Source organism: Cervus canadensis, chromosome 14, assembly GCF_019320065.1.
Source record: "Cervus canadensis isolate Bull #8, Minnesota chromosome 14, ASM1932006v1, whole genome shotgun sequence".
NCBI classification, from domain to species: Eukaryota; Metazoa; Chordata; class Mammalia; order Artiodactyla; family Cervidae; genus Cervus; species Cervus canadensis.
This window is the reverse complement of record NC_057399.1, coordinates 33,072,910-33,099,741: the sequence shown is the minus strand read 5'-3', so window position 1 is coordinate 33,099,741 and position 26,832 is coordinate 33,072,910. Positions and strand designations below refer to the sequence as shown.

General features: G+C 36.6%; 1 protein-coding gene across 4 annotated transcripts in view; it reads right to left on the bottom strand.

Annotated features, from left to right (window-relative positions):
- RIC1 (RIC1 homolog, RAB6A GEF complex partner 1) overlaps positions 1-26,832 on the bottom strand; it is a 143,954-nt gene that overhangs the window by 56,223 nt on the left and 60,899 nt on the right. For 3 of the 4 annotated variants that reach the window (XM_043487202.1, XM_043487205.1, XM_043487204.1), the window contains exons 3-5: positions 24,078-24,157; positions 8,136-8,243; positions 92-234 (exon numbers count right to left, since the gene is read on the bottom strand). In XM_043487202.1, the coding sequence (XP_043343137.1) occupies positions 92-234; positions 8,136-8,243; positions 24,078-24,157 (331 nt within the window). Of the gene's footprint in view, positions 1-91; positions 235-8,135; positions 8,244-10,001; positions 10,101-24,077; positions 24,158-26,832 lie in introns of those variants that run through there. The other variant, XM_043487206.1, reaches the window with a different exon arrangement.

The window sequence follows — 26,832 nt, the reverse complement described above, 5'->3', positions numbered from 1 at the left end:
AGAAAAATCAATGTTCATCCATAGAAAATATCTAACTAGATTACATAAAATATTAAACACTGGTTCTATCTCATGTAAAAAGTATTACTACCTCTGGATGACTGCAGGTCTACTGAAAAGGGTACTGTACAAAGATTAATAGCTTTCCTCCCATTTGTCATTCCTTCCCAGTGAATAAGATGAAGAAGTCCATCAGAAGTAGCAACCAGGAGATCTTCCAGCACAGACTGCAAACTGTAGGGAAGCAATAAGCAATTTATCAGGTATCTTTTAAGAAAAGCATACTGGGAAAGCAATGAATATAACTGCTCTGGAGAATATTCAAGCAAAGATCATGAAACCACTTTTAAAACTGCCCTTTATCAACAATTTCACTATACAGGAGTTTATCTATGTATAATTCAATCTAGATCAGAAATTCTGGGGGAGAAAAAAGACCATAGCTGCTGTTATTACAAACCTGATAGATTGAGTTTAAAAACTAGACACACTGAAATGACAGATTAGAAGATGGAAGGATAAGTGAAGCTGACAAGAAAAGAAAGAGGCAGAGAAACCATGAAAATGAACTAATGACAGAATGACAGCAGGGAGCATAGTGGAACCCATTCTCTACCCCTGTCCAAGAGAACTTTCATCGGTGATGGAGATATTCTGTTATCTGTACTACTGAACACAGTAGCCATTAGCCATGTGTGGTGACCGCACATTTGAAATACCGAACAAGTGTAACAAAAACACTAAATTTTAAGTTTTATTTAACCTAAAATTAACATTTAAGTCACTTCACTTGACTAGTGGCTACTGTCGTGGAAAACACAGTTCCAGACCACAGTATTTGTAAGGTATCACAGAATCTCATGTTGTATATTCATTCAACAAATATTTATTGTTTGGGCTCTGTGACAGGCGCTATGCTTGTCGAAGATTCAAAGGTGAAGAAAATATAGTTTCTCCCTCCAGAAGACCTCTCAGTTAACTAAGTACTGGAAATAAATTATGTAGTATGATCTCAGCATTTTGATACTTGCAAAGAGCTTTAACAATTATGGTTTCCACGGCAATAAATGCCTAATTTGCTTACTCCTATAATGCCAAGCCTGGAAGGCAGTGTTATTTACATCTGGTACCAAATATTTATGGGAGGAAGGTCAAGAGGGAGGAGTAATCCAAAAGTGAAGCTACAAAGATACTGGCAGAAAGAAAGAAAGAAAACCAATGGAAACTGGCATTAAGAAAGCCAAGGGAATAGTCAAAGTCAAAGTGTCAGTCGCTCAATCATGTTTGACTCTTTGCGACCCCATGGACTATAGCCCGCCAGGCTCCTCTGTCCATAGGATTTCCGAGGCAAGAATACTGGAGTGGGTTGCCATTTCCTTCTCCAGGGAATCTTCCTGACCCGGGATCAAACACAGGTTTCCTGAACTGCAAGCAGACTCTTTACCGTCTGAACTACCAGGGAAGCTCTCAAGAGTATCAAATGCTATAAAAAAAAAATTGAGCATAAGAAAGAATGAAAAATGTATGTCTAATATACACTCTATTATATACTATTAAATTAGCTTTCATACTTAAGAGGTTAAAAATTTCAGAAATATTTTAATTCATAATGGTGAAAACAATGTTTTTCAATGTTTTCTTTAACCTTCAATTCTTTGGAGGCCAATGACTTATTCCACTATATAGTCAGATAATTAACAATTTACTGTAATTTCTTCCCAACTATAAAAATATTTCAAAAGATCAGAATAACATGTCCCCTTCCTGAGCTCCATCTCTTGAACTTCAGAGCATTTGTAATCAATTACAATTTCCAGTTTAAAGAAAGTTCATCTTTTAAAACATTATATGTTCTTTTATTTCAAATTTATATTTTAATGGTAAAATTTATGTGTAGCATGTGGTGGCAAGAACATAAAAACTTTATGTTTTAGACCTGCTACTGCAAGGAGATCAAACCAGTCAATCCTAAAGGAAATGAACCCTAAATAGTCATTGGAAAGGCTGATGCTGAAGCTCCAATACTTCAAGCACCTGAAGCAAAGGGCCGACTCACTGGAAAAGACCCTGATGCTGGGAAAGACTAAAGGCAAAAGGAGAAGGAGGTGGCAGAGAATGAGATGGTTAGACAGCGTCACTGACTTTATGGACATGAATTTGAGTAAACTTTGGGAAATAGTGATGAACAAGGAAGCCTGGTGGGCTGCAGCTCACAGGGTCACAAAGAATCGGACATGACTTAGCGACTGAACAACGACAACTGCATGTCAAAAGAAGTAATTTAGTGGAGTAGTCACTGGGCTTCCCTGGTAGCTCAGTGGTAAAGAATCTGCCTGCAATGCAGGTCGGGAGATACGCTGGAGACAGGATAGGTTACCCACTCCAGTATTCTCGGGCTTCCCTGGTGGCTCAGCTGGTAAAAAATATGCCTGCAGTGTGAGAGACCTGGGTTCGACCCCTGGGTTGGGAAGATCCCCTGGAGAAGGCTACCCACTCCAGTATTCTGGCCTGGAGAATTCCATGGACTGTATAGTCCATGGGGTTGCAAAGAGTCAGACACAAGTGAGCAACTTTCACTTTCAGTCACTGGTTTACCAGTGATCTTCATTCAGTAGGAGTCAGCCTAGGTTTATTTCAAATTGCATTCTTTCTCTTCCTTTCTCTTATCTCCCTAGAAAAATCACTGCATATGATGGTTAGGAACAAGATCAAGGTTAACCTCCGGTAAGTTAACTGCTTGTCAGACAAAACTCAACACTCCTTTGACAAAGTTAACAGAATTCAGAATCTCTACCATCATTCACCATGCTGTGACAAAAATGATCAGGCATCTGAATAAATAGGAAAACATGATCCAGAGTTAAGAGAAAAATCCATCAATGTAAACCGACTCATAAAAAAATCCTGATGCTGCAATTAACAATGACTTCAAAATAACTGAGACAAACATGATAAACAATCTATACAAAAAGATAGACCCTTCTTGTTTAATTGAAAGTAAACAAACTTTCAATTAAAAGCTGATGTCAGATGTTAAAGTACTGAATATTTCCATAGTTTAGTAAACAGGTCTGGTTCCAAGTCACCCAAGTGTTTTCCCCTACCACTGATTCCTGTTCTCACAAAGATTTAAGAACTAAAGGATTGATTCTGGGCATCTGGGGGATGTCAAGATCCTGTACAAATAATCAATATCCCTGGGAAGATCCCCTGGAGAAGGGAATGGCTACCCACTCCAGTATTTGGCCCTGGAGAATTCCAAGGACTGTACAGTCCATGGGGTCGCAAAGAGTTGGACATGACTGACTTTTACTTTCACTTTTTTTTTTTACTTATGTCTTTGTATGTCGCACGGATTTTTACTGAAAATCACCCTGGGTGTAAGTAAACACAGAATACATATAAACATACTCTAAGTTATGCCTTTAGAGAGAGGCTCTCCAATCACTAACTTCTATGGGCTTTACTAACAGCTGTGTGATATCACAGGGGTGTCTGTTATTGCTGTTGTTATTTAATTAAGGATCTTAGAAGCAGAATAACAGGATTTTGGAAGGAGAATAATAGGATTTTGGGATCTTATTAGTCAAATATTCTTAATAGGAAATACATAATTCATAATTACCAATTCTCAAATATGTAAATATGTTTGTTACCTAATTAATATTAAACATTATATATACTACATGGGGCTTTCTATGTGCCTGGGAAGAAGGAAGATAGAGAATAAAGTGTAAAATTTACTAGTATTTATTATTAGTTAGAAATTCAGTAAGAGCTTTAATTATAAATTATACTAGTACTTTTTTCTTTTTTTAAATTAAAAAGAAAAATTTATACTGGGATATAGCCAGTTAACAATGTTGTGACAGCTTCAGATGAACAGAGAAGAGTCTCAGCCATACATACACTGTACCCATTCTCCTGCCAGCCCCTCTCCCATCCAGGCTGCTGCAAAACACTGAGCAGAGTTCCATGTGCTATACAGTAGGTCCTTGCTGGTTATCCATTTTAAGTATAGCAATGTAGTACTTTTTACTTTCTAAACATACTCTACCCTTAATTAATAACAAGAAAAAGATGTTTAACATTTAACCCTATTCCTTCTTCAATCAAAAATTAAAGACGGCACTACTCTTGCCATCTTACGCCTATAAGCAGCAGTCTGTCCCTACCTTTATTTGACTTATTTTCAGCAGTTTTCAGTGAGAAAACAGAAGGCTAAAGCCCAATTTTCATACCTCCTCACTCAATTCAAAATTATATAGGAATTCTCCAATTAAATTTCCAGGAGGTACATGTTACAGGTGCTAATAATAACACTGTTCTGAAATGCAATCATTTCACTCAAGTTTTGAGAGAAACCTTAGAGATTTCCAATCACCTAAATAAGTAGGTTAAAAACTAGCACAAGTTACACTTGTACAAGATAGCAGGAATTCTTTTTTTTAAAGGCTTTTTTCTATTCTATCTCCATGAACTGTATATGTTCCCCCCACCAGGTGGAGGCAGAAAGCCATGCTTGCACAGTTTGGTTCCTAGACATCCAAAATTCCTCACACAAGTTACATTCTTAAACAGAATCTCTATGCTGAAATAAAATCCGAGACGAAGAGTTAACCTGAACTTTTGTAGCCCTCATCACATGTGAAAGTGAATAAAAACACCAAAAAGGCATTCTTTTTCTCTGACAAGAATTAGAGTGAAAAAGGATAAAATAAACAAGGCAAGACAACAGTCAGCCACTTGCACACAATACTATTTAATATGTTCTAGTGTCTGTAGTGTATTCTAATAAAAGAAACAATAAAAGAAGCCTTTCATTACAACTGTGAATCAGAAGGATTTAAAAAACATAGGTACTGCATTCATATACAATAGCTTAATGTATTCACATATTGCATCCATATAGACCAATATATTTTCCGAAACCTATCCCCCGGCCTCTCAGTTCACAAGCCCAGTTTCTTATGTATTCTTTCAGAACAAGACCTATTCTACCACCACCAGCTCTCTTTAAAAAGAGGGATAGTAATGTTAGCATTATTACATACAACATACATTGCTTTCTTTTTTTTTTATCCAACAACATATTTGGGGAGTTTTTTCAAGGAAGAGTGCCTTCAATGTTGTACAAAAGCAGAAATATCTTTTTAAGTAATACAGACTATGTTATACCATTTGAAACGAAGAAATGAAGTAGCCTTCATAGTCAACAAAAATCAGACAATTTGAGTCAGTGCAATCTCAAAAACGACAGAATGATCTGTTCATTTCCAAGGCAAACCATTTAATATCACAGTAATCCAAGTCTATGCCCCAACCAGTAATGCTGAAGAAGCTGAAGTTGAATGTTTCTATCAGGACCTACAAGACCTTCTAGAACTAACACCCAAAAAGATGTTCTTTTCATTATAGAGGACTGGAATGCAAAAGTAGGAAATCAAGAGACACTTGGAGTAACAGGCAAATCTGGCCTTGGGGTACGGAATGAAGCAGGGTGAGAGCTAACAGAGTTCTGCCAAGAGGACGCTCTGGTCACAGCAAACACCCTTCAACAACAAGAGGCGACTCCACATGGACATCACCAGACACTCAATACTGAACTCAGACTGAGTATATTCTTTGCAGTCAAAGATGGAGAAGCTCTATACAGTCAGCAACAACAAGACCGGGAGCTGACTGTGGCTCAGATCATGAACTCTTTATTGCCAAATTCAGACTGAAATTAAAGAAAGCAGGGAAAACCACTAGACCATTCAGGTATGACCTAAATCAAATCCCTTACGATTATACAGTGGAAGTGACAAACAGATTCAAGGCATCTCTGATAGACAGAGTGCCTAAAGAACTATGGAAAAAGGTTTGTGACATTGTACAGGAGGCAGTGATCAAAACCGTCCACAAGAAAAGGAAATGCAAAAAGGCAAAATGGTTGTCTGAGGAGGCCATACAAATAGCTGAAAAAAAAAAAAAACAGAAGTGAAAGGCAAAGAAGAAAAGATATACCCATTTGAATGCAGAGTTGCAAAGAATAGCACTGAGAGATAAGAAAGCCTTCCTAAGTGACCAATGCAAAGAAATAGAGGAAAACAACAGAATGGGAAGGACTAGAGATCTCTTCAAGAAAATTAGAGATATCAAGGGAACATTTCATGCAACGATGGGAACAATAAAGGACAAAAATGGTATGGACCTAACAGAAGCAGAAGATATTAAGAAGAGGTGGCAAGAATACACAGAAGAACTGTACAAAAAAGATCTTCATGACCCAGATAATCATGATGGTGTGATCACTCACCTAGAGCCAGACATCCTGGAATGCGAAGTCAAGTGGGCCTTAGAAAGCATCACTACGAACAAAACTAGTGGAGGTGATGGAATTCCAGTTGAGCTATTTCAAATCCTAAAAGATGATGCTGTGAAAGTGCTGCACTAAATATGCCAGCAAATTTGGAAAACTCAGCCGTGGCCTCAGGACTGGAAAAGGTCAGTTTTCATTCCAATCCCAAAGAAAGGCAATGCCAGAGAATGCTCAAACTACTGCACAACTGCACTCATCTCACATGCTAGCAAAGTAATGCTCAAAATTCTCCAAGCCAGGTTTCTACAGTACATGAACAGTGAACTTCTAGATGCTCAACCTGGATTCCGAAAAGGCAGAGGAACCAGAGATCAAATTGCCAACATATGTTGAATCATCGAGAAAGCGAGAGAATTCCAGAAAAACATCTACTTCTGCTTTATTAACTATGCTAAAGCCTTTGCTGTGTGGGTCACACCAAATTGTGGAAAATTCTTAAAGGGATGGAAATACCAGACTACTTTACCTGCCCCCTGAGAAATCTGTATGCAGGTCAAGAAGCAACAGTTAGAACCAGACATGGTACAACAGACTGGTTCCAAATAGGGAAAGGAGTACATAAAGGCTATATACTGTCACCCTGCTTATTTAACTTATATGCAGAGTACATCATGAGAAATGCTGGGCTGGAAGAAGCACAAGCTGGAATCAAGATTGCTGGAGAAGTATCAATAACCTCAGATATGCAGATGACACCACCCTTATGGCAGAAAGTGAAGAACTAAAGAGCCTCTTGGTGAAAATGAAAGAGAGTGAAAAAGTTGGCTTAAAACTCAACATTCAGAAAACTAAGGTCATGGCATCCGGTCCCATCAATTCATGGCAAATAGATGGGGAAACAATGGAAACAGTGACAGACTTTATTTTGGGAGGGGGGGCTCCAAAATCATTGCAGATGGTGACTACAACCATGAAATTAAATGACGCTTGCTCCTTGAAGAAAAGCTATGACAAACCTAGTCAGAATATTAACAAGCAGAGACATTACTTTGCCAACAAAGGTCCATATAATCAAGGCTATGGTTTTTCCAGTAGTCATGTACTGATGTGAGAGTTGGACCATAAGGAAAGTTGAGTGCTGAAGAATTGATGTTTTGAACTGTGGTGTTGGAGAAGACTCTTGAGAGCCCCTTCGACTGCAGGGAGAGCAAATCAGTCCATCCTAAATGAAATCAGTTCTGAATACTCATTGGAAGGACTGATGCTGAAGCTGAAGTTCCAAGACTTTGGCTATCTGATGTGAAGAACCAGAAAAGACTCTGGTTCAACCCTTTTCCAACCATGATCCTTGGAAAAGACCCTGATGCTGGGAAAGACTGAAGGCGGGAAGAGAACGGGAAAACAGAGAATGATATGATTGAATGGCATCACTGATTCGATGGACATGAGTTTGAGCAAGCTCCAGGAGTTGACGGGACAGGGAAGCCTGGCGTGTGCAGTCATGGGATCACAAAGAGTCGGACACGACTAAGCAACTAACTCAACTATACCATTTGAATAATTCTAGATCTTATAAAAAAATTTATAAATAAAATTATAGTTGATGTACCCCAATTGTGGGCTTTATTACTGTAATTTATATATAATAATGTACCATCTTGTAAGCTTTTACATTTTTTATAAGGACTAATCAAGAATTTCTAGGACTAAAAAGAAATGATCCTCAATGACAAGAAGTAAAATCAACTTTCTTATTGCTCATGCAATTAACAAACCATACACTATATATTGTCATCACAAAATGCAAAGTTTAATAACCAAAGTACTGTACCTCATGATGGGTGCTTGCAAATCCAGTATTTTCCTCATCTCTAAATTTAATGCTGGAGCACACTGTTCTTCCTTAAAATGGGGTGTACCTTTCATTTGTGGGCTTCCTCTAAAAAAAAGAATACACAGGATTACAGAGAAAGATATTTAATTCAATCATATGTACAAATCAAGTGTTCATCCTTTAGGTTCTCAAGTAAAAAACATATTTAAATTCCATTTTAGCAGACAATATCTATCAATTAGAAATTAATGTGTTTGACCAATGTAACCTGTATTGGGGAGGGGTTGGGAGTGGAGGGAGAAAAGCAAAGAAACTAAAACACAAACACACACACACATGACAGGATAAAAGTGAATTCTCAGAGGAACCAAGAGATAACTTATTTAAAATGACTGCCTTTTTCTGAGTTGGGCAACTATGGAACTTAACGTACCATTCTATCATATAGTGCACATCCGAAGTGATCCAAATCGTCACCTCATCTTACCTTAGTCACTCCTCACTCTTGCTTTTTATCCTTTAGGTGCGTATCAGACAGAAAGTCAGATTCAGGGATACAATTAGGAGATGTTCTAAATAAGTGGTAATAAATGGCAAAATGTGAAAACTCCCTGGCACTAAACGGCTGCACTAGAGCAGCTAGGCCAATGCCAATATAACTGAGCTGTCACACACAACTCCTCAAAAGGACTATAAAGCTGTTTTGGAATCTTTATAACCATATGGCATTGGACCATTCTTTCTCAATGCCTGTGCTAGGATTTAATAGCTATCTGTCTACTCTCCTACTATCAGCTAACTCAAGGCAACAGTTAGTCTGCCTCCATCATCTTTCCATCTTGTTAGCTATAATCCTATAAACCAATTTGTCAGTATTACTAAAATTATGTACAAAGAGTCTAACAAATTAAACAGCTTTTAGGAGTCCTAGCTTTGAGAAAATTATCTGGATGCTAAGAAAATTATTCAGATACTTTTTTAGTTTTAAGTTATTTCCCATATTGAAGCCTGGTGGGGCTTTATTATCATCCAGCTACTGCCATGTGCTGGAATATCTGATTCTTTCTCCATGTCTGAATGGCTAAACTGGCTAATGTTTAACCAAACATGTTCATGTTCAATTAGTATATCTGACTGATATGATACCCTTAGAAGGCCACTATGAGTTATTATCAATAATTTACAGGAATCACACCTGACTAATCACACAAACCACTGTGATGAATTTCCTGAGACATTCTCCACGTACATCTAGTTTTAAAGTTATTTTTCAAAGTAATACATACACATATTGATAAAAAGTTAAACAGTGCTAGAAGGCTTATGACCAAGAAAACTACAGAAGTAGTCTTTTTTCAGTAATTAAGCAGCCAGCTTGAATTCTTTGAGCTGTTGTCTTTTTTTATTTACTTGCATATTTTTAAACCATGTGTTTACACTGCTTTAGCATCATTAATTTTAGACATTATTAACTTTCTATTCTCATCTACCCATTTTTTCCCCCATCCTCCCAATGTAATTATACCAAATGTTTTCATTATGATGATTATATAAATATGTTTCACTTCTGGGTCAAGTAGTGTCCAGTAATTAAATTTCTTTCCTTATATAACTTGCTAATCTTCTTGAAGTTAATTTTACCACATGCCTCTATTTGCTTGATTTCCTTTAAACTTATACCTAATTGTCTCATATTCCTTAACAGCTCTGACAAAACAACTCTCAATATAATCTTCTATTTGGTCAAACCTGTTACAGAACTTACCATTTCCACCCCCTGCCCCTGCCTCTGGGGTCACCACTCTTTATGCCCAATGGCCTACTGCCTAAGTCTAATGCATAGCTATCAAATATGATATTTACTTTGTCATCATCCTTATGATTTCTTTGCTTCTTTCCTATGGTGAATCCTTTATTTTATAGATCCCGTATCTTCCTCGGTTCACATATTCTTGGGGCTTCCTGGAAAGGTGCATGAGAAGTAAACTTAGAACTCTCAAGTCTGAAATGTTTCTATTTTATTGTGACACTTGAATGAATGCTTGTCCCTCCAAAAAAGAGTATGATAAAGTTGTCTGAAAAGGCATTTCTTCTGCCACTGTTCTACATCCTAACAGGGTCCCACAAATGTTTCTTCCAATGCTTTTACTGAATTTAAAATTTCTGCTATCATAATTCTCAATTCCAGGAACTTTCTCACCAATTTCCCCTTTTTTCTTATACCATCAATTTTTTAAAATTAGGCAATACCTGTTTAAAGTTGATTATTATTATCTCCCCAAAGTGTTTTTTTTTCCTGCACTATTTTCTTTTCCATCATTTGCATTTTTTAAAAAGGTTAATTTATTTATTTGGCTGCACTGGGTCTTCACTGCAATGCGCAGCCCTTCTCTAGCTGTGGCACAAGGGCTCAGGAGGGCGCAGGCTCAGCAGCTGCAGAGAGCCGGCTCTATATTCGCAGTACACGGGCTTAGTTGCCTCATGGCACGTGGGATCTTCTCCAGTCGGGAGCAAATCCACATTCCCCGCACTGGAAAGCAGATTCTCAACCTCTGGACCACCAGGTCCAACTATTTCCTGTGAGTTTTCTTTTTTCTGTCTATTTTACATTGAAAACTTTCTTAAGATGGCTAACAATCCTTGACTAACAATATTTCTTCATGTTTAACAGGTTAGTAAGAAAAAACAAATTATAAGCTCTGTGAGTTTAAGCTGGGTCGTCAACAGAGGACTTCAGTATACTGGCCAGAAGTCTTCCAATATGAGAGCCTGTTGGGTCATTCATCTGGAGTGACTTAATTTCTCCAGGAAGAATCCCTCAATCCTGTCTGGGATATTTAAGTATGGAAGCCAGATGTCTGGAGCCAAGCAAGGGAAGAAAGTTTGACATCGTATCATTCAGCACAACAAGTTTCACTTAATCCCCATCTTAGGTTAGCATCTCATCCTTGCCCTATTCTGTGTCTGGAATCCCTGTGGTTTAAACAGATAGTATATTTCCTGTCTCCTGTGAGGTAAGAACATAGAAATTCCATTCCCTGTTCAGATTTTTCAAACAATCCCCATTTATGGCCCCCTATATTCTGTGATATTAGTGCCTGAACCATTCTAAAGTTCTAATCAAACAAGTTGCTGTTCATCAATATCATATATGCAACCACAGGCTCTCAGGTCTGATATTCTTCTTGAGTCATTTATTCTTTTTTTTTTTTTTTTGAGTCATTTATTCTTATTCTTCCAATTTTTTGGTTATTGGTTAGATATTTCCAGCTGTCATTAAAGGTGAAAACAGTATTTCAACTTTTCGTTCTAATTGGTGATTTTCAAGAAAAAAGCAGAGGTCTTCCCTGGTGGTACAATGGATGGGAATCCGCCTGCCAATGCGGGGTACACAGGTTTGATCCCTGGTCTGGGAGGAGTCTGCATACTGAGGAGCAGCTGAGCAGGAGCGCCACAACTACTGAGTTCATGCGCTAACAACTACAGAAGCCTGGGCGCCTAGAGCCTGTGCCCCACAACAGAGGAGCCACTGCTTGCCACAACTAGAGAAAGCCAGCACACAGCAACGAAGATCCAGCACAACCAAAAAAAGAAAAGTGGAAACCTCACTGCTATGCTATGCTAAGTCACTTCAGTTGTGTCCGACTCTGTGCGACCCCGTCCCTGGGATTCTCCAGGCAAGAACACTGGAATGGGTTGCCATTTCCTTCTCTAATGCATAAAAGAGAAAAGTGAAACCTCATTACCCATCTTTAAACTGGAAATTATTTTCTTTTTTATAAATACTATCATTTAGTGAAGCTAAAGTTATTAAGAATTTTATGGCAAATTTAAGTAAATTCTGACTTCTCAGTGACTTTCACTGCAAAATTAAGACATATATTTCACAGTATAGTTTCCATTGCTTCCTCTAAATGTACTAAAATGCAGCAAACTGTTAAAATCACAATAACAAAAAAATTAACTTTCTGATCAAAAATGCTATTATTCATAACAACAATAATTTGAAAGTACTGCATCAGATTTTTGAAAGGGCAGGCTTCCCTGGTGACTCAGATGGTAAAGAATCCGCCTGCAATGTGGGAGACCTGGGTTCGATCCCTGGGTTGGGACGATCCCCTGGAGAAGGGAATGGCTACCCTTTCCAGTACTGTTTCCTGGAGAATTCCATGGACAGAGGACTCTGGTGGGCTACAGTCCATGGGGTCACAAAGAATCAGACATGACTGAGCAACTTTCACTCATGCATGGAAGATGAGGAGGGAAGGGTAAGTTAAAGCCTAACTATGAAGAGCACTGAATGCCAGGAGGAAAAAAAGGCAGTAAATTGAGCATTCACTAAATATGAGTATACAATAAGTTCTGCAGACATTATCTCAATCGACTGATTACCATCCTTTGAATCAGGCATTATTATCTCTATGTTTCCAGAAAAGAAACTGAAGCTTCAGTTTATTATTAAGAATTCTGTTTAAAAAAAAAAAGAAGAAGAAAAGAAAAGAATTCTGTTTATGGTCACACAACGAGTAAGTGAAGGAGCTGACATGTGAGCCAGTGGCTTCAATACCAGGTGCTAAGAAACTGAAAACTAGTAGAATTAAAAAGGTTAATAATAACCTTTGTGTACACAAGGAAATATTACAATGAATGCCAAAGAAGGGATTAGGGATACAGTGGGGAGGAACAGTCTGTAGATTACTTAGGAGACTATTAGTAAGAGTACACAAAGGCATCTACTGGCAGTGGCAGCAGAATGTCTTTTCAGACAACTTTATCATAATCTTTTTTGAAAGGTGATAATAAAAGCATATTGAGAATTATAACTCTCAGTAACAGAGGCTTCTCAGAGACAGACACAATCACACTGTATGCATACCTGGTTGTCATTTAAGCTACTGAAAAATAATGTATTTTTCATTCTTGGGCACATAAAATTGTGCTTTTCTGACCACTGAAAGTAAGGTATGGCCATGTGACTTGTTTTGGCCTATAAAACACAAGGGGAAGGGATTTGTGTTACTTCTGGGCAGAGGATTTAAGAGACAACACTTAGCACATGATGCTCTGCTTTAATCCTCTATCTCAGGGACTTAGCTGTCATAAGCTTAGCTGATGACATATAATACAGCGGTCTCTTGGTGTCTGGAGAGGTCTGGTTTCAGGACCCACCACGCATACCAAAATCTACTGATACTTAAGTCCCACAGTTAGTCCTCTTTATCTGTGGTTCTGCATTCACAGATTCCACTAGCCATGTGTCGTGTTGTACTATATGTTTATTGAAAACAATTCACTCAAAAGTGAACCTGCATAGTTCGAACCCATGTTGTTCAAGGGTCATCTATATACTATGTCAAATAACTGTAAGAGTTATTAGACTGTGGTCCAATAAAACCCAGCAATAGTCTGTGATTATCATTCATAGGTGATTTTATTAAGTATGCAGTCTGAGAAGCAGAAAGAAAGAAGAATGAAGGAAGATGAACGTAGCTTAAGAGATCATGGGATGCCACCATGCATACCATCACACATATAATGGGGGTCCCAAAGGCAAGGCAAGAGAAAGGAGGCAGGAAGAATAACTGAGGAAATAATGCTTAAAAATGTTCCAAATATAATGAAGACATGAATCTACGATCCAAGGAACATAGCGAACTCCCAAGAAGAATAAATTAAAAAAGATTCACACCAAGATACATAATCTGTAAACTACTGAAAGACAGAATCTTGAAAGCTACAAGGGAAGTGACTTGTCATATACAAAGGATCCTCAGGACTTCCCTAGTGGTCCAGTGGTAAAAAATCCATTGTGCAATGCAGGGGATGTGAGTTCAATTCCTGGTTGGGGAACTAAGATCCCACATGCCACATAGCAACTAAGCCTGCATGCTCATTCATGAACACCTTATTGCCAAATTCAGACTTAAATTGAAGAAAGTAGGGGAAACCACTAGGCCATTCAGGTATAACCTAAACCAAATCCCTTATGATTATACTGCAGAAGTAACAAATAGATTTAAGGGATTAGATCTGACAGACAGAGTACCTGAAGAACTATGGATGGAGGTTCGTAACACTGTACAGGAGGCAGTGATCAATACAATCTCCAAGAAAAAGAAATGCAATAAGGCAAATGGTTGTCTGAGGAGGCCTTACAAATAGCTGAGAAAAGAGAAGAAATGAAAGGCAAATGAGAAAAGCAAAGGCATACCCATCTGAATGCAGAATTCCAAAGAACAGCAGAGAGAGATAAGAACAATTTCTTAAATGAACAATGCATAGAAACAGAGGAAAAAAAATAGAATAGGAAAGATTAGGATCTCTTCAAGAAAATCAGAGATACCAAGAGAACATTTCATGCAAAGATGGGCACAATAAAGAATAGAAATGGTATGGACCTAACAGAAGCAGAAGATATTAAGGAGAGGTGGCAAAAATACACAGAAGAACTATACAAAAAAAGGTCCTAATGACCCAGATAATCACGATGGTGTGATCACTCACCTATAGCCAGACATCCTGCAGTGGGAAGTCAAGTGGACCTTAGGAAGCATTACTACAAACAAAGCTACTGGAAGTGACGGAATTCCAGCTGAGCTATTTTAAATCCTAAAAGATGCTGCTGCTAAAGTGCTGCACTCAATATGCCAACAAATTTGGAAAACTCAGGAGTGGCCATAGGACTGGAAAAGGTCAGTTTTCATCCCAATTCCAAAGAAGGGCAATGCCAAAGAACGTTCAAACTACTGTACAATTGCACTCATTTCACATGCTAGCAAGGTAACACACAAAATCCTTCAAGTTAGGCTTCAACAGTATATGAACCGAGAACCTCCGGATATTCAAGCTGGATTCAGAAAAGGCAGAGGAACCAGAGATCAAATTGCCAACATCCGATGGATCATAGAAAAAGCAAGGGAATTCCAGAAAAACATCTACTTCTGCTTCATTGACTAAGCTAAAGCCTTTGACTGTGGATCACAACAAACTGTGGAAAACTCTTAAAGAGATGGAAATACCAGACCACCTTGCCTGTCTCCTGAGAAATCTGTGTGCAGGTCAAGAAGCAACAGTCAGAACCAGAGGTTTAAAATTGGGAAAGGAGTACGTCAAAGCTGCATACTGTCACCCTGCTTATTTAATTTCTACGCAGAGAATATCATGCAAAATGTCTGGCTAAAGCTCAAGCTGGAATCAAGATTACTGGGAGAAATATCAATAACCTCAGATATGCAGATGACACCACCCTAATGGCAGAAACTGAAGAGGAACTAAAGAGTCTCTTAATGAAAGTGAAAGAGGAGAGTGAAAAAACTGGCTTAAAACTCAACATTCAAAAAATGAACATCATGGCATCTGGTCCCATCACTTCATGGCAGCTAGATGGGGAAGAAATGGAAACAGTGACAGACTTATTTTCTTAGGCTCCAGAATCACTATGGATGGTGACTGTAGTCATAAAATTAAAAGACGCTTACTCCTTGGGAGAGAAGTTATGACCAAGCTAGACAGCACATTAAAAAGCAAAGATATCACTTTGCCTACAAAGGTCCGTCTAGTCAAAGCTATGGTTCTTCCAGTAGTCATGTACGGATGTCAGAGCTGGACCATAAAGAAGGCTGAGCTGAGCATCAAAGGTAGAACTGCTGCTTTAAAACTGTGACACGAGAGAAGACTCTGGATAGTCCCTTGGACTTCAAGGGACTTCAAGGAGACCAAACCAGGGTTAGGGGTTAGGGTTAGGGTTAGGGTTAGGGTTTTCCTTTCCAATCCTCAAGGAAATCAATCCTGATTATTCACTGGAAGAACTGATACTGAAGCTCCAATATTTTGCCCATCTGATGCAAAGAGCCAACTCACTGGAAAAGACCCAAATGCCAGGAAAGATTGAGGGCAAAAGCAGAAGGGGGCAGCGGAGGATGAGATGGTTGGATGGTATCATAGACTCAATGGACTTGAGATTCAACATACTCAGAGAGACAGTGAAGGACAGGGAAGCCTGGCATGCCGCCATCCATGGGGTAGCAAAGAGTTGGACACGACTGAGAAACGAACAACAACAATGAATAAAAAGATAATTCTAAATCTACATTATGGGCTCACAATGCATAATGATGTAATGTGTGACAATAAGAAAAGTTGTACAGGAATATAGTTTTGGTATTGAAATCAAGTTGTTATTAATTCAATCTAGGTTGTTTAAATGTAAGATGCTAAATAATTCCCAAGATAACCACTGAGAAAAACAAAATATACAGAGAAAAGGAAATGAAAAAGGAATCAAAATTAAACACAAAAGAAGACAGTATGGAAAAACTGAGGATCAAAAAAGATATGACACATGAAAAACAAATAGCAAAATAGAATTCCTTTCTTATCATCAATTACTTTATATGCAAACAATTAAAAGGCACATTGACTGAATAGATTAAAAAAATATATATGATCCCACCTCTAAGTTTTCTATAAAAAACTCATTTTAGAGCAAAAGAAATAAGTTGAATATGAAAGGATGAAAAAAAATATTTCATGCAAATAGTAACTAAGACAAAGCTGGTGGTTGTAGTAATATCTGACAAAATACCTTAAACCAAAAATTGTTATAAGAGATAAAGGACATTGCATATTGATGAAAGAGTTGATCCAGCAAGAAGATATAACTATTATAAACAGATAAAACTTTTAATAGCAAGAGTCTGAAAACACTGAAACATGTGTATTATCTAGGGTGAAACAGATCACCAGCCCAGGCTGGATGCATGAGACAAGTGCTCGGGCCTGGTGCACTGGGACGACCTAGAGGAATCGGGTGGAGAGGGAGGTGGGAGGGGGAATAGGGATGGGAAATATATGTAAATCCATGGCTGATTCATGTCAATGTATGACAAAAACCACTACAATATTGTAAAGTAATTAGCCTCCAACTAGTAAAAATAAATGAAAAAAGAGTCTGAAAACTTATGAAGCAAATACTAAAGCAACTGAAGGGAGAAATAGTTCAAAAGTAACAACTGGACATTTCAATACCCCACTTTCAATAATGCACAGTACAATTAGACAGAAGATTAGTAAGGAAATAGAGAATCTGAACATTATAAACCACTCAGACCTAAGACATATACCAAACTACCAGGTAACAGCAGAATACACATTCTTTCACAAATGTACATGAAACATTCTCTAAGATAGAACACATTAGGTCACCAAAATGCCTCAATACATTTAAAAAGATTGAAATCATGCAAAGCATCTGATCACCATGGAACAAAACTACAGAGCAACAACAGAAGGGAAATTAGAAAATATACAAAAATGTAGAAATTAAACAAGTCTCAGAGACAGCCAACAGGTTAAAGACCAAAAAAAAAAAAATTAGAAAATCCTTTGAAACTAATGAAAATGAAAACACAACGTCATAGGGGGCAGTAAATGCAGTCATCAGAGGAAAATTTACAGCCAAGATGCTTACACTTAAAACAGAAGAAAAATCTCAAATCTATAACCTAACTTCACACCTTAAAAGGAACTAGAGAAAGAGCAAACTTAAAGAGTTGGACATGACTTACCGACTGAACAACAACAAAACTCCCAGAAGGAAGGATATAATTAAGACTGGAATGGATATGAACAACAACAAAAAAACCCAGAGAACTGGAAAATAGAGAAAATCAAATAAAGCACAGGTAGTTCTCTGAAAACATCAACAAAACTGAAAAACCTAAGGAAAAAAGATTCAACTTACTAAAATTAGAAAGAAGGGGCATTACTACTGACCATAGAAAAATAAATGGATTATAAGAGAATTCATATATTTAGTGAACTTGAATTTCCTTCTTTTCCGGACACACACATTGTCAAATACCCAGTGGAAGTAGATTATGTTTAATAACTCAAATGGCAACCCAGACAATAACAACTGCAACTTACTAAAGACCTACTCACTCACTGTTCTTATCTTACAGATGCACAAAAACAGAAAATAACCAAACAAGCAGCTTTTCCAAAGTCAATGCCTGCAAAAAGTAGGACACAGATTGATACCCAGGTGTCTCCAATTTCAAATTCTATTCTCTTTTCCATATCTCTAAACTGCTATGTATTTATCAGAAGTAATAATACCAAGTCCAATATCATAAGAAAGAATGAAAAATGAAATTAAGCCAGTTTTAGAGTTTTGTTTTACTGATGTATTTTTCATGAATTAAAAGCAGTTTCACTATGCAATTAAATAAGGGCTTCCCAGGTGGCGCAGTGGTAAAAATTCCACCTGCCAATGCAAGAGACAAGGGATCCCTGGGTCTGGCAGATTCCATAGAGAAGGAAATGGCAATCCATTCCAGTATTCTTGCTTGAGAAATTCCATGGACACAGAAGCCTGGCGGGCTACAGACCATGGGGTTGCAAACAGTCAGACCCAACTGTGCACATGCACGTGCACGCAATTAAACTCAACAGGCATTTATTCCAACAAGGTCTATTTGTGCAGGAAATCTCAAATACTTTAAATGCCAGCTAAAGAAGACAACATGGCAGATAACCTGATAAATCTTGTGGTAGAGGGGCAAGGAGGGGTATGGAGGGCACAATACCACAGGAACATGGGACAGGAATTTCAAAAGTACAGTTTTCCCAGCAACATAACTCACCCAAGGCCTATCTTTCCTTCTAAGTATAGCTCAAATGTCCGTATCTACAAAACTTTCCCTGACAATTCAAGCATCTTTGCCTGAAATGCTATTATCACTTTAAGGGATGTTCACTTGGCATTTGCCATTTTATACTGCTGTTAAATACTTTTTTCTTCATTAGCATCTTATACCTTTCCAGCATCAGGACAGCTAATGTCTTACAAATGATACTATAGCACACAATAAGTATCTGATGATAATAATGAAAATGAATCTAATTTCAGATCTTCACATCTTTTTTTTTTCCCCCCAGTTTACTGAGGTGTAACTGACATAGAACCCTGTATGAGTTTTAGGTGCACAACAAAATGATTTACATATATATTTTAAAATAATTACCTCAGTAAGATTAACATTCAACACCTCACATAATCACATTTTTTTTCCCCTTGTGATGAGAACTTTTAAGATCTACTCTCTTACAACTCAGATTACCAAGTTTTAAAATGTCTGGAATGTGTTAGACTTGATCCAGCAAGTTCTGGCAGTCTGAGGTGAATTCTGGACCAAAAGGCTTTGATTCTCCAACCAGAGTTCTGGTAAGGCTCAGGATGTTTTCTTTCTTCAAACTTCATACCTCATATGGCATCATTCTGAGTCAATCTAATTGTTTACCAGAATGTCAATAATGAAAGTGTTTTGGGATGAAATAAAATGATGATATCTTAAATGTGCTAAAACATACCCAGTGAAAAAAGACCAAAAACTGTTCAAGTTGACTGACAGGGACATAGATGGTCAGTCACTTTATTACCATAATAACAGAAAACTGGTGCCAAGTTAGCCCTCCAGATACAATTAAAAAAAAAAAAACTGGACAAAATATAAGAAGCAGTTTTCAGACACTGCATAACAGAGCAGCACAGGACTGTACTCCTGAGTGAAGGGAGGAAAACAAAGCTTTCTGGTAGAAGTCACTTTCGAGATTACCATATAAGTTAGGAGAACACAAGCATAATACAGTAGTCTTGTTAAGTTGAGGAGAAAAAGATTAAAGTTTAGGGAAGCAGAAGCAGCTATTTGTGGAACAGAGTACAAGAGAGGCAGGAGATACAGAAAAAGAGCTCTGGAAACCAACACAGGTTCCCCTTAAATGTTGCTAAATACTAAGCTATGCATGTATATAAGGAAACTCCACAAGGTCAGCCAAAGAAAAACTTTCAGAGTTTCAAGTTGTACCTCTCATAGAGGGCTTGGGGAAATTCTAGTTCTGACCAGATCAAACAGACCTGTTTAAAGACCCAGGACGTTAGTACAGAGCTCAGAAGTGCTAATGTAGCCTACAGGTTGAATCCGCCCAAAAAATATATAAATAAGCTCCAAAAGGATCAAGAAGATCTCCAACTTAACTGCTTTCCAAGACAAACCTCAGCATTCTTTAGAGCAGAAGAATAAAAATCAGACACTTGATATGTAATTCAATGTCCATCCTCCAATCTTAAATCACTAGACATGTGATATGCCCCAGCAATTCAACTCTCAGGTATTTATTTACTCAAATCTAAAGCTAACTGGAGAGTGAAATGAGACTGGAATCTGAAAAAGGAGACTAGGTTCACAATTTCACTTTTTAATGTTTATATGTCTCTCACTATTTGTGCATTTAATATAATTTTTTAAAGATGATACTCCATTTACAGTTTTCACAAAATACTGGATAAATTTCCTGTGCTGTTCAATATATCCTTGAAGTCTATCTTACACTCAATGGTTTATCTACTACTCTCTCATGCCTATATGGCCCCTCTCCTCATAGGTAACCAGTAGTTTGTTCTCTGTATCTGTGAGTCTATTTCTTTTTTGTCATATTCATTAGTTTGTTATATTTTTTTAGATTCCACATAGAAGTGATATACAGTATTTGTCTTTCTTTTTCTGTCTTTCTCTGTCTGGCTTATTTCACTTTGCACAATGTCCTCTAAGTCCATGCCCTCTAAATCCGTGATCTCTGCATGGAGATCAAACCAGTCAATCCTAAAGGAAATCAATCCTGAATATTTATTGGAAGGACTGATGCTGAAGCTGACGCTCCAATCCTTTGGACACCTGATGTGAAGAGCCGATTCATTAGAAAAGACCCTGATGCTGGGAAAGACTGAAGGCGGGAGAAGAAGGGGACAACAGAGGATGAGATGGCTGGATAGCATCACCAACTCAATGGACATGAGTTTGAGCAAACTCTGGGAAGCCTGGCATGCTGCAGTCCATGGAGTCACAGAGAGTCAAACGTGACTGAGCGACTGAACAACAACCTGTTCTAAGATAGAGCGTGGCTCCCCTGGTGGTTCCGTGGTAAAGAATCTGCTTGCAACGCATGAGACATGGGTTTGATGCCTGGGTCAGGAAGTTCCCTGGAGAAGGAAACAGCAACCCACTCCTGTATTCTTGCCTGGGAAATCCCATGGACAGAGGAGCCTGGGAGGTTGCAGTCCACAGGGTCATAAAAGAGTGAGACATGACTTAGTGACTAAACAACAACAAAGATGGAGCAAATGAGAAAAGATAGGCAGTCTGAGAGTTAAGATGCTGTCACATAACTTGATGATGCTGAGATACTCTAGAAAAACTCATGTGATAAATTCATGAGATTCAGAGAAGAGAAGCAAGAGACAATAGCATTTCTAAAACTGAGAAGAAAATGACTGATTACTGGCCTCAACTATGCTGCCTCTATTTTTTAAGACTATTATAAACCACTCCAGATCATTTGTCCTTTTTTTTTTTTTAATTCCTAACTCCCCAAATAAATCCAAGAGTAACATATGACTAAATGGAAAGAGAGGGATGAGGCAGTGTAGTACTGGTGGTTAAATACACAGATTTTGAAGTTAAAACATTTAGGTCTGATCCTGAGTGTGTCATTTATTAGTGTGTGACTCTAGGTGGGTTACTTGGCCTCTCTGCTACAAGTAACTGTCCATAACTACCTCATCTGATTGCGACAGGGATTAAATGAGTTTGAAAAGTGCTTAGAACAGTGTCTTGAACTGCATAAGTGTTTACAACGGCACAGATGATAATAATAATACACTCTTAAAACTAAATTTTTTTATTTAAAAATTTTATACAATATTTAAAGGTTACTTTCCATTTATAGTTGTTAGAAAATATTGGCTGTATTCCCTATGTTGTGCAATACCTCCCTGAGCCTATCTTACATCATATAAAAACTAATTATTTCTTTAAAAACTCTCCTCAAATCAGATTTTAAAAACCTAAGCCATATAATCCTGCAAAGACTAAAGAAGAAAATATTTTTATTCCCATTTTATAAACAGGTTCTACTAGAAAAACTAAGAAACCTACTAGACTAAAAAATCCAACTAGAAAATAGTCTAGCACACAAATATTGGATCAGCCAAAAAGTTTGTTTGGGCTTTTCTGTCACATATATTGGCCAGCCTAATACATAATAGACTGACTAATTTGCTCTGCAAAACTATTCCCATATAAGAGATTTTATTTGATTTTATGTAGCAGTTACTAGAAGTTAAGACTCTAAAAAAAGTATACTATCAACTCAAAAGCAAAAAATGTACAACATATAGTATTCTTGCCTGAGAAATCCCATGGACAGAAGAGCCTGCCAGGCTACAGTCTATGGGATCACAAAGAGTCAGACACCACTGAGCAACTAACACACACAGAAAACATGAGACATGAAGTTAAAATTTGGTGAAGGAAAAGTGTACAAATAATAGCAGTTGTCCATATTTCTTTTTCCATCTACTAGGTGCTTATCTAAACATTTAATATGCATGATCTCATTTAATCCTTAAAATAATTGTAACTGCTATCTCATTCTACAGATGAGGAAACTGAGGTTTTAGAGGGATTAACTTGATAGAAGTCATACAGCTGAAAAACAGCAGAACTGACATTTAATTCCAGGTCTATCTGACATCAAAGGCTATATCCCCCTTTCATTATTATTCATGCTGCTCTAAGTAAGGCAAAACATATTTTATTGAGGCTCACGTACTAAAAAATCTTCAATACAATGAAGATCATCCAAGTCAAAAAATAATACAATAATGCTCTTTATTTCTCTAACTTAACATACACAAATAGCAAAATTCATGCATTGTTGGAATACTACTTAATAATACAAGGTAAGAAACTTTTTAAAACCTCTGGAAAACAAAAATGAATCTCAAAATACTATTTCAAAACACTGTAAAGATATGTAAATCATGTTGGTGAAATGAAGTAAGCTGTATTTTTCACTGTTTCCAGAGATGTCATTTACCTCCCCTGCCCATCTAGAAGAGAATAATAATAATAATCACCTATAAGGTGATCCTGCTTATTGCTTTTTATTTACAGGAGCATGTCTAAATTGAGAATTAAAATGGATTACATTTCCTCTTATAAGATTGCTTTTACCTATTTATTTTTGAAATCTTTGAGTTTCTTAACAATTTATATGACTCCTTCATATAAAAAATAGTAAGACTTGGTCCTATTGACTGCATGATTTTCCCCCAGTTTGCTACTTCTAATGTTTGTCTGTTTTACCATTGTTAATTTTCAGAAATTTAAACTTTCATATAATGAAATCTATTTTCTCTTTCACTTCTTATATAACCAATAACATCTGTCTTCCACCATCTAGAAATGTGATAAATAATTCATTTGTATTTTCATCCAGTTTTAATGGCTTGATCTTTTTTTAAAAAGGTGTCATACTTGAAAATTATGTTTATTTCAAAAGTTCTTTCAATAAAATGTTCTTATTTCAAAAGGCAAACAACAACAAAATAATATAAAACACACTGAACAGCATAAAGATCAAAAGTCCAAGTTTCCTCAAATTCTTTCGGGGTGCATGCTTAACCTATGCATGTACTGAAGTATACAGGAAAAAGTACCTATAGCTTACTGATATTTTATATTGTCTCTTCATAATCTCTTAGCTCATACATCCCCAATAAAGACTAAAGAATGCTAAAACTACTAGAGTATATTAATAGTAATTCTGAATGTCCAAGAAGGGAGATAGTATTGGGTTGGCCAAAAAGTTCATTTGGGTTTTTCCATAAAACATTATACAGAATATATTCATCCAAGATTTCCAGACTTACTATAGAATTTTTTTATTCAAGTGACAGCAGTTTGAAGACCTGGTAATTTCTGAAACAGTGTTTTTGGAAATGCTGGCTCAGCACTTCAGACAGCCCTAAACTGCAACATTTTGTGAATACAAAGTATGCAGATCAAATATTTAAAAAATAAAAGATAATGAACTTACTTGGGATACACTGGTTCATAAAGGTACTTGTCCCCTCTTGTAGATGTTATGTGAAAAAACAAGATGTAGCCATTTGCCGTCTGAAAGATAAATTTTATTTACCATGAATTAAAGGGTAAAGCTATGATGTAACCTTAATTTTAATTTTATTTAAAGTATTTATTTCAAAGTATTTTCTTCTTTGAAAACATTTTACTCTTAAGAATACTCTTTTGAAGACCTACAGCTAAATTATGCAAGTAAACGAATCACTTTGTTTCTGTATAATCTATCTTGTTTATAAAGTAACTCATGAAAGGGATTTATAGGTTTCAAAATATTCCATAGGTAATTGAAATTAATTTATAATATGCTGTAGACATTAGTATTCTAAAATAACTATTATTCAGGTAATAGATGGTTAATTTGCAAAATATACAGAATGTTCTGAACTCTGGAATAATATGGCAAAATTTTTCTGAGTTTTTAAAGCAATGACATCACCAAATGCTAATAGTATGATGAAATTCAACATACTTTATACATTTCAAAATCAATAAATCAGCCTGATTTATTACAAAATATACTGTTGAGACAGAAGAAAAATAGAGAACCTTCAATTTCAAAAGTTTGAACATCAGCTAATTTTTCTACGTTAGCAAAATGCTTCAAACTGTATTAAGTAGGTCAGAAAGTAAAATACCATACAATATCATTTATATATGGAATCTAAAACATGACACAAATGAAACTTATTTACAGGACAGAAACAGACTAACAGACACAGAAAACAGCCATGGTTGCCAGGGTTGGGGATGGACAGACTGGGAGTTTATTAAGCAGATACAAATTGTTATAAAAGGAATGGACCAATAACAAGGTCCTATTGTACTGCACAGGGATCTACATTCAATATTCAATATCCTGTGATAAACTATAAAGGAAAAGAATATTAAAAAGACCGTGTGTGTGTGTATATATATGTATAACTGAATGACTATGCTGCACTGCAACTAACACAGCATTGCAATCAACTACACTTCAATTAAAAAATTATAAATTGTACTAAAACAAAGTGTCATATGATCACGGCAGATATCTACTTGTGAAGTTCAACCAACCATTTTACATTTATATAAATATAAAAAGAACTATATTTAGCTTTTTCTAAACAAATACTTTCAGACATAACAGAATCAAGTGGCAATGTTTTACCCAAACTACTTTATATTCATACTGAATTCTTGGCATTTTAGTGGCAGGACAGCTTTTACCAAAAACAGAACTAAAAAAAAAAATTAAAAAATTATTCAAGGTTTCAAATTTCTTTCCAGTACAAGTTTTCTGTGTTTCATATAAAGGAATGCAAGAGGAAATACTCAATTTCTTCAGCAAAGCCAGGCGTTCTGTTTTTAAGCTAAAAACTTTAATATTTCATAATGTTTTCCAAAACTCTAGTTCAACATACTGGGACACCAAAGGTAAAATCCTCCAGATAAGATAGTCATTCTAATTCTTCATGTGCAATTTTACATTATTCTAATGTGAAAACTATGATATCAAAAAGAAAATGGATGCAAATCAAACCATACTGAAATACTGAAAGTTTTACAGATGTCACGACCCCTATATAGATTAGTGACTGTTTAAAATGTGTAAACTCTACTACCACATGGGCTAGAAAAGTGAAACAACATAGTACAATACTTAGATAAATAGCAAACATACTTTGTCTGGAATATAAGTCACTCAGTGTCAAAAGTTTAACATTTCACAACATCAAATGCTAATATACTGAGAATTTTAACAATTGCTTAGAAGACTATAATGCCAGGGAAAATACAGCATCACTTTGCCCCAGCAGTCAGAAACTTTACATAGACAGTACACTAGATGAAATTACAAACATGGCTTGATTTACTATTTTGGTATTCTGTATCAATCATCTCTACTAGGTAAAGTTGGCTTTGCATGTATGTTAAATGCTATATATTTCCAGATATTAATGATATTCATCAGTAGTAATTTCATAAACATGCCTGCCTTTGAACAACGAAAGTTTTGGTGGTAAACGATTGTTCTTAAAAAACAGCATTATGGTGAATCTATACCAAAGCGGTTATTATTATGTTGTGAGACCATAGTTAGACAGTCCTTCTCTTCCTATCCCCAAATACTGCAAATTGAAGTATATAACTCAATAAGTATATTGCTCAATCTACATGCAACAATTTCGAAACCTTCTTCTAGTATACATAATAAACATAAATACACCCTCTAAAGCCAGCTTTTCCAAAAAGTTAATGAAAAGACAAAATAAAGACTTCAAACTTCTCTTTCCTGTTATCATCCCTAATCTTAAAATATTTTTTTCTTTCTCCAAGGCATATTACTGGATTATATGGCTTTAACTACAGAAGGTCCAGGAAGCAACAGTTAGAATTGGACATGGAACAGACTGGTTCCACACTGGGAAAAGAATACGTCAAGGATGTATATTGTCAACCTGCTTATTTAACTTATATGTAGAGTATATCATGAGAAACACAAGGCTGGATGAAGCATAAGCTGGAATCAAGGTTTCCAGGAGAAATATCAATAACCTCAGATACGCAGATGACACCACTTTTTTTTTTAATTTTTAAAATTAATTTTGTAATTTTAATTGGAGGCTAATTACAATATTGTAGTGGTTTTTGCCATACACTAACATGAAATCAGACACAGGTGCACATGTGTTCCCCATCCTGAACCCCCCTCCACCTCCCTCCCCACT